The 11,936-nt window shown below is 38.8% G+C and overlaps 1 protein-coding gene across 2 annotated transcripts in view; it reads left to right on the forward strand.

Moving 5' to 3' along the window:
• Positions 1 to 2,888, forward strand: part of CENPF (centromere protein F) — a 57,973-nt gene extending 55,085 nt beyond the window's left edge. For both annotated transcript variants that reach the window (XM_012459644.2, XM_012459647.2), the window contains exon 20: positions 1,928 to 2,888. In XM_012459644.2, the coding sequence (XP_012315067.2) occupies positions 1,928 to 2,131 (204 nt within the window). In that variant the 3' untranslated portion in view covers positions 2,132 to 2,888. The remainder of the gene's footprint in view (positions 1 to 1,927) is intronic.
• Positions 2,889 to 11,936: the final 9,048 nt, after the last annotated feature.

Raw genomic sequence — 11,936 nt, forward strand, 5'->3', positions numbered from 1 at the left:
TTTGACTTCGTCTGGTTATAGACTATTCTGAAGCTAACTAACTAAAAGAAGATCAAATCCACAGTTTAAATTCTGATCACAACTACAGTGTCCTCAATTCAGTATCAGAAATTGAGTCTAGAGGGGAGAAGCCAAAAAAAAAGTGGACGTTAGCCATTTGATTGGGATAGATAGTCTTACAGGTTCAAATTTTCTATTTCCTGTAGGGTATCTGTCTCTTTCTCTCTTTTTAAATGGCAAACCTAAAGATTTGTTTCTTGTACATCTGGTGGGTTCCAGGGAAACCTTGTCTTTGGAATCACTATTGCTCTGGGAAAAAAAAAACTACCAGCAAAACTGTTTTATTTTTTTCCTTTAACTTTCCATGGATGGTAATTTTCCATTAAGTCTTGATCTTCCAAGGCTGCGTCTTTTCAGTGTCCTGGACATACCCCAAGGGAAAAGTGAGCTTTCCTGGGATTTGATCTGTTGGCCAGATTTGCTATGTTTCATGTAATGAAAAGTATTTAACTGTCTTTTTCAAACCACATGCTTCCTATGGAAAGAATATAAGTGGGAAAATAATTTCCATTCCCTTTTCTTCTTGCATCAGAAGGAGATCCAGGGAGTGTCTGTCACGTAGTTACTTCTCGATGTCTGTGCTGGACACAGATCCTTGTGTCCATTATGCAAGAGGCCCTTCTCCTTTCTCTCTGAAAGATCTTCTTACTTGAATCTTCCACTCTTGCCTTTAACTCTAGCTAGGTGAAGCTTTTCTATACTTCATTTTTCTTGCTCTTTTTTGACCCTGTATCTTTTTTTACTATATAAAATTCTTTTTTTTTTTTTTTTTGAGACGGAGTTTCGCTCTCGTTACCCAGGCTGGAGTGCAATGGCGCGATCTCGGCTCACCGCAACCTCCGCCTCCTGGGTTCAGGCAATTCTCCTGCCTCAGCTTCCTGAGTAGCTGGGATTACAGGCACGCGCCACCATGCCCAGTTAATTTTTTTGTATTAGTAGAGACGGGGTTTCACAATGTTGACCAGGATGGTCTCGATCTCTTGACCTCGTGATCCACCCGCCTCGGCCTCCCAAAGTGCTGGGATTACAGGCTTGAGCCACCGTGCCCGGCCTTTTTTTTTTTTTTTTTTTTTTTTTTTTTTTTTTTTTTTAAATCTTGCTCTGTCACCCAGGCTGGAGTGCAGTGGCAGATCATGGCTCACTGCAGACTCAAACAATGGGACTCAAGTGATCCTCCTGCCTCAGCCTCCTGAGTAGCTGGGACTATAGGTGTGAGCCACTAAGCCTGGCCCAGTTTCAAAATATCTTCACTTATCAGTTACCTTACTCTCTCATCTACTTAAAGTCTTACATTTTCTGAGATATCTCTTTCTTTTAAAAGGCAGGATGTTTGGGAGGAGGTTTATTCTTTCTGGACTTTATTGTTAGATAGCTGCCCTTCTGCTATAGTCCAAATTCAATATGGAAACAACTAACCATAAAGGGAAAATGATTAAAATACCCTGAATAGGTCCTTGGTCATTTAAAAATTTTCCACCCTGTGGAGGTAGTATTATTACTCATTTGGGTTATACTTGTTTTAAACAATAGCAATGGCTAGTGAGGACAATGGAGGCAGGTTTTTTCACTTAGGAATTCACTGGACATGTACCATGTGGTCAAGCATGCTGTGGACACCAGGGATACATAGTCTTTGCCATCAGAAGTGCCAAGGGAGGATTGATACCTTGTTAGAGGTTGTACCTGATACCCTCCTAACTTCTCTGTTAGGTGGGGCCTGTTTTCAGGGAAGAGGAAATACTCCAGTTATGTATAACTTGTAGAGAAGAATTATTTAACTTAAAACTTAGTGAGATAGTACTTTATCTTTCATATTGTAGAAATGTGAATGTGACTGAAACCTCTAAAAAAGATGTTTGTGTTACAGGTCAAAGTTGCTCAGCAGAGCCCAGTGGATTCAGGCACTGTCCTCCGAGAACCCACCACGAAATCTCTCTTGGTCAATAATCTTCAGGAGAGAAGTCCGGCTGACAGCCCCAGAGAGGGCCTGAGGGCCAAGCGAGGCCGACTCACCCCCAGCCCCAAAGCTGGCGTGGAGCCCAAGGGCAGTGAGAACTGTAAGGTCCAGTGAAGACACCTTGTGTTGTCAGTACCCCTGGGAGGTGACAGTCATTGAATAGATAAGGCTCTGCCTACAGGACTTTTCTTTAGCCAGGGAGCACTCTATCAGTGAGGAGAAAACAATTCCTTAGAAGTCTTAAATATATTGTACTCTTTACCCATGTGTAGGTATTGAAAAAGTTTAGAAGCACTGATCACCTATTAGCATTGACATTCCTCTCCTGTAATGTAAATAGTATAAAGCTATGTATATAAAGCTTTTTGGTAATATGTTACAATTAAAATGATAAGCACTATATCATCTCTTGTTTGTATGTGGATTTTACACTAAAAAATGCAAAACACATTTTATACTTTCAATTAACAGCTCTAGGAAAATGTAGACTTTTGCTTTATGATATTCTTCTATCTGTAGTATTAGGCATGGAATAATTTTAGATCAAGAATTTCTTCGAGCTGAGTAAAATGAAGGAAAAGCATGTTATGTGTTTTTAAGGAAAACATGCACACATATACATGTAGGACTGTTTATTTTTCTCTTCCAGTCTGTTTTAGACATCTTTTCTTATGTAACCTGTGTATATGTGTGTGTGGGTATATGCTTACTTCCAATTAGGGTTGCAAGCTTCCTAGAGGTGTGCTATACTCTGTGTTTGTCATTGTGTTTTTTTCTAAGACCAATTTTTTACAGTTATGTGGTATGTATTCTCATACCTGATGATGTATTAACATATAGCCTTTGTTTTCTAATAAAATAATCACCTTCATTTTCTGTAAGAATGATTCCTAAGTGTAAAGGTATTATGAATATTGGTACTGTTTCTTGCTAACTGCAACAGCCTCTTATAAAAGTAAAAATGTTTGAGCAAATGATACAGATCTTTAAACAAAAGATCTTAGCATACTGAGTTGTATTAAAAGTCACAATTTGGAATATGGGTCATAAGGAGTATATGGGAATATAATACATCCAGCCCAGTGCCTCCTACATTCGTGTCTCCATTAAACCACATCATCAAGGATACAGGTATGTGGTATTTCCCAGCTCACTTATTGATGATAATATAGTTTTGAAAACATGCAGGCATTATGAGCCTTGTCAGATGCAAAAAAATTTGAACAAGTTCTTAACGTTCTTGAATCAGGGTAAAAAAGTTTCCTAGGACATGTGCTAGTAAAAGATCATGTGTTCTTGGCTTTTAGTCCAGATTGATACACAAACCTCAATAAGCACCATCATTTATATTTAAAAGTTGTCCTTTGCAAGGTGACCTCTGTTGTTGGATAATGCTTCAATAATATTAAGCTACTTAGTATTCATCAACTGAAAGTGATATCGTGACTTTCCTCTTCTTTCTGCAGTTGCTTGGGCTTGAGGTCTGGTGCAATATCCTTACCATAAATCATCCCAGGGCTGCCATGTGTTCAAGGGCATGACCCCGAGCAGACATTGTTGGGATCAAGCCATCAGCTTTGTTGGCTGTCTCCAGCGACTGGAAGATTCCACTCAGGAGGCTTTGCTGGGTAGTGTCATGGGTCCTTGAAAGCATCTTCATTTTTTCCTAGGTGTGCCATAGCTGCTGCTCTTGTTACTTGGATACTTCCATTTTTATAATTGTAGAGGATTGTTCCAAATCTTGTAAGTGGACAACCAGGACATTATTCTTTTCCTCAAGCTAACAACACTTGTTCTGATATGAGCTGAGCTGCATATGGGGTGAAAAGTAAACATGCTACCATTCCAACTCACAAGTACCTTATAAACCAGTTGAGTCATAAGTAAGAATCCCACTGCCAAATCATATGGGAAAGCGAATCAAGTCCAGAGATCTGGGACTCAGATTCTTATCTGTACAATGAGGGACTTGGTTGAGATGATTCTTTTACCATGAATATTGTATAAGAACTGAAATGGACCTTTGTGTTATTGGGAATTGTTGGCAGTCTAAGGAGACTGCATCTTCCAAAAGAAAGAAATAAAAACCAAAATGTAAATGTAGCTTGATTTCTTGAGACACTCCTCCCCTCACCCTCTCACTTGCCTTCTTTGAGATTTATTTGTGATTTTTCTCATTTGATCCCAGTTTATTTTGTTGGAATTGGTAAATTTTCACAGATTTGTTTGCACCTGGAAAGAAGTTGGGGTACTTCTTAGGGGCCCCTAACTCAAGGAGGGGAGAGCTCTTCCACTTTCCAACTGGTTTGAGTCTGCAAAAGTTTCTAACTTCTCTTAGCATGGCTCACCACCAATTATTATTTTAGAATTTCCAAGTTCTTCCAAAATCCTTCAGGCTATGGACAATATGTCATGAAAGAAATTTAAATAGTAAATAAATGGATCAGTTCTTGTAAGCCACAGGTTTATTGCACCACAGTCGGAAGTTGGACTGATCATTAGCATGTTTTTCATATTTCTTTTCTGTAGTTAAGGAGGGGGATACAATTATTTCTTGAAGAGGATAGTAAGTACCTAAAATTGTTAACTACCACTTGGTAGTTGAGAGTTATGTGCTCTCCTGCTTCTATTCATATAAGCTGCCTTCTCTTTGAAGGGGAAGGAGTTTTATATTAATTCACTGACTGTGGAGAGGACAGAGCCTTGAGTGCCTCAGAAGAGCCTGGCTATTCTCATTTGAAAAGTCTGAGGACCTGAAGCTGGCATTCTACCCCCAGGCCACTACTCACTTTAGCTTTGGCTCAACTACTTAAAATACTGGATGGAAAGTCATACATTTTACAAGGTATTTTCATGTGTGTGGAAACTTTCACCTTTGTGAGGTAAGAGGTCAAACTTCTCACTCATAGGTCTGGGGAGATCTTGCTTAATAATAATTGTGTTTCCCAACAACCTTGCAAAATGATTATCCTCATCAAGCAAGATAAAATAGGCTCAGAATATTTGGCCCAGGAAGTAGCAGAGTTGTGTTGACCTCTGCTTTGCAAATACAAAGCCCATTCTCTCTCTTGTTTGTCCTGCTGCCTCTCTGGAAGCAGCCTTTTCCAGAATAATTCTGATAGTATAGATTTTCAGATGATATTAGGTAGCTTTTCCACTTTCTATGTGCAATGGCAATGAAGATATCTAGGATGTCTGCATCTGATTTGTGTCACCTTATATTTAATTTCAAAATGAAAGATGGGACTAGGTATACATTTTAATTCCTAAAAGTTGTCTACTATCTAAAAGTTGTCTACTAACTTAATGCATAAACCTTATTTATGTAAAGGTAAATCCTTTCAAAGAGTCTTTTTTGCAATTCAACAAGGAAATCTTTTCCCCATTAAAAAGTGGGCATGAACAGACACTTCTCAAAAGAAAACATAAAAGTGACCAACAAACATGAAAAAATGCTCAAGATCACTAATCATCAGAGAAATGCAAATCAAAACCACAATATGGCACCATCTGACACCAGTCAGAATGGCCATTATTAAAACATCAAAAATTAACACGCTGGCAAGGTTGTGGTGAAAAGGGAACGCCTATACAGTGTTGGTGGGAATACAAATTAATTCAGCCACTGTGGAAAATGGTTTGGAGATTTCTCAAAGAACTTAAAATAGAACTACCATTCTACCCAGCAATCCCATTACTGGGTATATACACAAAGGCAAATAAATCATTCTTCCAAAAAGACGCATGCACTCCTATGTTCATTGCAGCACTATTCATAATAGCAAAGACAAGGAATCAGCCTAGGACCCATCAATGGTGACTGGATAGAGAAAATGTGCCATGGTTTATGGTATCATAGTATTCCATGGCATATACCTATATATATTCCACATGGTATTCCATGGCATATACCTGTATCTATATATGCCATGGAATACTATGATGCCATAAATAAAAATGAAATCATGTACTTTGCAGCAACATGGATACAACTGGAGACCATTATCCTAAGCAAATTAACTCAGGAAGCCAAATACCACATGTTCTCACTTTTAAGTCAGAGCTAAATATTGGGTACACACGGACATAAAGAAGAGAGCAACAGACACTGAGGACTACTAGATGGGGGAAGGAGGAAGGGTGGACCAAGAGTTGAAAAACTTGGGTACTATGCTCACTACTTTGATGACAGGATCATACCCCAAACCTCAGCATCATGAGATATACCCTTGTAACAAACCTGCACATGTACTGCCTGTATCTAAAAAGTGGAAGTTATATATAAAAAAAAGTCTGGTTTGGAAAACCAAATACAAAATACTTCAAATATGCCAGGCGCGGTGGCTCACGCCTGTAATCCCAGCACTTTGGGAGGCTGAGGCAGGTGGATCACGAGGTCAAGAGATCGAGACCAACCTGGTCAACATGGTGAAACCCCGTCTCTACTAAAAATACAAAAAAATTAGCTGGGCACGGTGGCGCGTGCCTGTAATCCCAGCTACTGGGGAGGCTGAGGCAGGAGAATTGCCTGAATCCAGGAGGCGGAGGTTGCAGTGAGCTGAGATCTCACCATTGCACTCCAGCTTGGGTAACGAGAGCGAAACTCCGTCTCAAAAAAAAAAAAAAAAAAACTTCAAACACAAACGTTTAATATAATATAGACATTAAAAGTGAAAGGTGTCAAAATGCCCTGGGGTCCCATCTGACCTTGGTCAAATTACTTAATTCTCTGTGCCTCAGTTTCTTTTCTTTTCTTTCTTTTTTTTTGCGACAGAGTCTTGCTCTGTCACCCAGGCTGGAGTGCAGTGGTGCAATCTTGGCTCACTGCAACCTCCACCTCCTCAGTTCAAGCGATTCTCCTGCCTCAGCGTCCAAAGTAGCTGGGACTACAGGAGTGCGCTACCATGCCAGGCTAATTTTTGTACTGTTAGTAGAAACAGGGTTTCACCATGTTGGCCAGGCTGGTCTCACACACCTGGCCTCAGTTGATCCACCTGTCTTTGCCTCCCAAAGTGCTGGGATTACAGGCATGAGCCACCACGCCCAGCCTCAGTTTCTTCATTGTTAAAATTGGATATAAATGATAATACCTCTTGGAGTTGTCACGATTAATTTGTTAATACTTTACACTTAAGATTTTACACTCACTAGAATGTTGGTTATTCTGTATACAGATAATTACACATAATTTTTTTTCAGATCAAGTTCTCATCTGAAATTTTTACTAATGTCAATACCATAATGCTTATTTTGCAAATGAGTTTAATCACTATAGATTTGTACATATCATTCAATTATTGATCTTGCAAATGAGCCATTCACAGATTTTTAGTTTTTGTTTGCTTGGCTCATTAAAAATATCTAAAGAAAACAATCACTACAATTTTATTTACAAATGGGTTATGCTTCTGAAGTACAAACATAAATTAGTTGTTTGGAACTCAGAATACATTTCCTTGCAGCAACAACATTGTAAGTTGTGCCTAAGTTTAAGCCCAGGTAGCCAAGTTGGCTCCTACTATGTTAAAACGACAATCATGTTTGTTTCAGCCATATGGAACCTTCATTGATAGCATTGTTTCTTTGGAGAAGCGTATTTTAAGAATGAAGTTACCATAAACTCAATTTTTTACCCCTTAACTATCTTTCCAATGAATCCCACCCTTCCTTTTCCATTTTGTGGTACTGGACAGGAATGGTTTAGCAGTCTCAGGTTGGAGAAATCGAGATGTAGATTCCTGTCCGCCACATTTCTAGAACAGTAGCAGCTCCCAGTCTGAAAGGGAAAGTGATAGTTTTTATGTTGGATCTAATGCTGCAGGCAATGCCAGTTTTATTTAATGTTGGTGTATTTGTGTGTGTAAATTTAAGTGGTTTGTTAAACTACTTAACATGTTTGATGTTTTAGAAAATTACAAGGAAATACATATCCCCAAGCTTCGTACACTTTCGTTGACTTGCAAGTTGACTTCTAGCCCCCAAATTCCCACCAGCCACCGTCCCTTCAATTCAAAGATGGTGGCAGATGAATAAGGTTACTACATTTCGTGATTTCACCTTTTCTAGGATGTCTTGAGGATGACCAGAGAATAATGTATAAAAATACCCTATTTGCTAAACCAAATGCTTGACGTTTCAAACATTTTATCTCATTTGATATTTAATAATCCTGTCAAGTGGGTCCTAATTCAAGAAGGGACCCAATGAGGTTATTAAGTTTGTGTCAAAACAAAACTGAGCGCTCTAGTCTTGGACTGCAGCGCAAAGTTCGTCCTATGTGACCATACACCTTCCCAGTAGAAAGTAAAGGGATTCAGTGAAGAAAACTACCAGCCTGGCAGCTTCTTTTCAGAACCCAATTCTGAGCTCAATAGGGGAAGTTTCCTTCTATTAGGGCTTAGGTCAACTCCACACCTAAGGAAAAATTTGCTTTATTTAACCTTCTGATTTGGCATCCAGGTTCCTAGCAAAAATTACACTATTGTAATAATAAGAAATTTAACTTCTCCTACTTTTGCTGTCTCCAACACTGCTTTTGCAAGAGTGTGGAAAAATGAGCAGCTTTCTACAGTTACAGACTTTCTAGCAAAACATTGGGATATTTCTGAGTTTTAAATGTGAACAGATCCTCTTGGTGTTGAAATCACAGCTGTGTTATCTAACAGAGCATTTGCTGGCCGGGTGCCCACTCCCTCCTGCTAGACCTTGACTCCTTGGGCAGTTCACATGAGGGGTTATTTGTCCTGGATACCATCTGTCTGTTGTTTTAACGGTCATCTTCTTGGATTTAGACCAGCAGAGGGTCATAAGGGTGCCCTGTGTTCACCCACAATGCTTTGTTCCCTCTGTGCTATTTATGCACAGCCTACATTGTATGCCTACACAGAGGCATGGCGGTCATTTTCCTTGGAACCATATACAGGTTGGGAAGGAAAGAAGTGCCAATGCCCTGGTTTGTAAACAGGTGTAGTGAGTGTGGAGACAATTTTCCTTCCAAAAAAGCCAAGCCTTGACCATATCTGTGAGCTACATCTCGGCTCTGCCCAAGTAGTTTTTTCAGAGGTTAGACAGTCAACCTATGAGAACATCAGAGGCTCGATCGATATGGAAACAGCAGATGTTCATGGATTCAGATATAACCTATTTTAATGGCAGGACAAACAAATGGAGGATACCCATCATTCCGAGAATTTAAAACAAGTTCTTATTGAGATTTACTGCAAATTCCATCTACCTATCTGTTCATTTGAAAATCAGAATCCCAAGTTACATCCCAAATCTTGTTCCAACATGTCTAACAAAATTAGATTATTTCCCCCTTGAGATTGTCATAAACTCATTTAAGAAGAGAATATGTTGGTTTGAAAGTGTCTCATACTGATTTCCCAAATCTGGTATAAATTGCAGTCAATGAAGAGATGTTTTTTAAACCAAGTTCACCATTTTTAAATTGTCCCCAGACAGAAATTTTTTGTTGTTGTGGCAGAGATGGTGATTGCCTATCCAACCGTCACTTCTGCCTTCTTTCTTGTCAATAGAACCCCACTTTTGTTCAGATGTTGGGCAGCAGTTTGCTCAGGGAATATGGACCCATCCCAGGAAAGGATAATTAGCACAAGCCAATTATGGTGATCCCATTGTCTTTTGCCAGTGATTGACTATGATAACTACCCTACAGTGACTAATTTTGAGACTAGAAATGAGGCATTCCCAAGACGCTGAGGATGCTAGGTCAGAAAGATGGGAAAAGTCTGGGTTCTTGATAACTTTGCTAAGCTTCTGAACAAACCTTGGACTTGTCATGTCAGAAAATGAAAAATTATTTCCTAGAACAACTTCCAGTAGGAAATTCTGTTAACACCCACAAACTTCCTGATCCAACTGCAAATCCTATTTTCAGATTTTTTGTTAGTCAACATCTACTCTCTTTACCATTTCTTTGGGTTTGGCCTGTTACTGAACAAAAGAGCACTTGAAAACTCAGCTGCTTAATGATCTTAATTTCTCCAAGTCTGTCATGAAAAGCAAGATTGGTACAAGGCACCTCTCTGAAACCTAATTTTAGCCTCTGAAATGGACTGAGTTATACAGGGGAGTAGATGAAGAAAGTATACAATTCTCCAATGACTCTTGATTCAGACTTTTAAAGTGATTCATTATCTGCCTATTGTGATTTTTCTAAACACCACATAATTTAAATTATAATCACCAAAAATCCAGAATCAAATAGAAATGTCCATACTTCTATTATAACAATATGGTTTAATTATCTAGGCTTTTCTTATCACTTTGAAGATGAAGAAATTGAGATCCAAAGTGGGAAATAGCTTTTTTTCACCCCAAACCATGTCCTAAGATATGCCAGCTGCCCAGAATGATGCTTTTTAAGAAATAGAACATATGGCCAGTCAATGTGAATACTTATTTGCACATTTTCTTTTCTAGAAATGATCATTCATGGCATTGGAAGAATAAGTTTTGATGGCATTAAGAAAATTGGATCTTGAGTTCCATGCAGGTGGAATAGCTCTCTACTCTGCCCTGCCTTAAAGACCAGGGGATATACCAGTTCCTACTAGTAGGGAAACCATGATCAGATTGCCAGCTCAGATAGATATATGTGTGCACATGTTAATGGAAGAGTCATGAAGACCGACACATGAAGCATGAATGCCCAGTGTTTATAGTGGCAGCATCACAGAACCTTTCCTTCCTTCTCCAGGCTCTTCCCCAAGCCAAAGCCCATGCTAACAGCCAGCCTCTTTATGCATCCCAGGGCTTCTTTTTAGTAGTTTTCCAACACAGCAGCATGTGCCTTTTACACAATTGGGGCTTTAAATTTTTTAAAAATATCTCTGGATAAAATCTGTCAGAATTTGAAGACCTCCTCTTTTCTTTTCTCTTTTCCTTCCTTCCTTCCTTTGTTCCTTCTTTCCTTCCTTTCTTCCTTCCTTCCTCCCCCACTTCCTCTCTGCTTCCTTCCTTCTTTTTTTCTTCCTTTCTTCCCTCCCTCCCTACTTCCTTCCTTCCTTCCTTCTTTCTTTCTAACTTTTGTTTTAGTTCAAGGGTATGTGTGCAGGTTTGTTATACAGGTAAATTGCATGGCATGAGGATGGGATTTGGTGTATGGATTATTTTGTCACCTAATCAGCAGATTTTCAGTCCTCATGCACTTCCCACCCTACACCCTCAAGTAGGCCCTGGTATCTGTTGTTCCCTTCTTTGTGTCCATGTATACTCAATGTTTAGCTACCACTTGTAAGTGAGAACATGTAATATTTGGTTTTCTGTTTCTGTATTAGTCTGCTTAAAAGAATGGCTTCCAACTCTATCCATGTTGCTGTGAAGAACATGATTTAGTTTGTTTTTATGACTGTGTAGTATTCCATGGTATATGTACCACATTTTCTTTATCCAGTCCATCATTCATGGGCATGTAAGTTGATTTCATAAGACCTCCTCTTTTCTTCCCCTAGACTCCTTCCCTTTATGCATACAACATATTTGAATTATATTCAATTTATGAAAACCAGAGAAAAATCAGAGGATGAATATTGACTTTCCATTTGATTGCTTAGTATGCTCTTTAAACAACAGTGGATGGGGCCCTACTATATTTAGAAATAACCACTTGACAGAAAGATTAGGCTCTGGAGAGAAATTTAACAGTAAGGTATTAAAGAGTTGTACCCCATTGAAGATCAAGTAGAAATACAGATGAAGAATCTCTTCAATGTTCATTGGAAAAACAAAGTATCTTTTGGTCAGTAACAGATAATTCAGAAAATAGAAATATTGTTTATAAATCCACTCTAAATAAAAAATTATTATTTTTATCCTTAATGTCAATAGTGAGAACAGGTTTTTTCTCGTGTAACTTTTTATGACACATTCATAGAGAAAGGTATTTACCATATGG

Source organism: Aotus nancymaae, unplaced genomic scaffold (genome assembly GCF_030222135.1).
Source record: "Aotus nancymaae isolate 86718 unplaced genomic scaffold, 86718_ANA_hifiasm-v0.15.2.pri h1tg000032l_0, whole genome shotgun sequence".
Lineage (NCBI taxonomy): Eukaryota > Metazoa > Chordata > Mammalia > Primates > Aotidae > Aotus > Aotus nancymaae.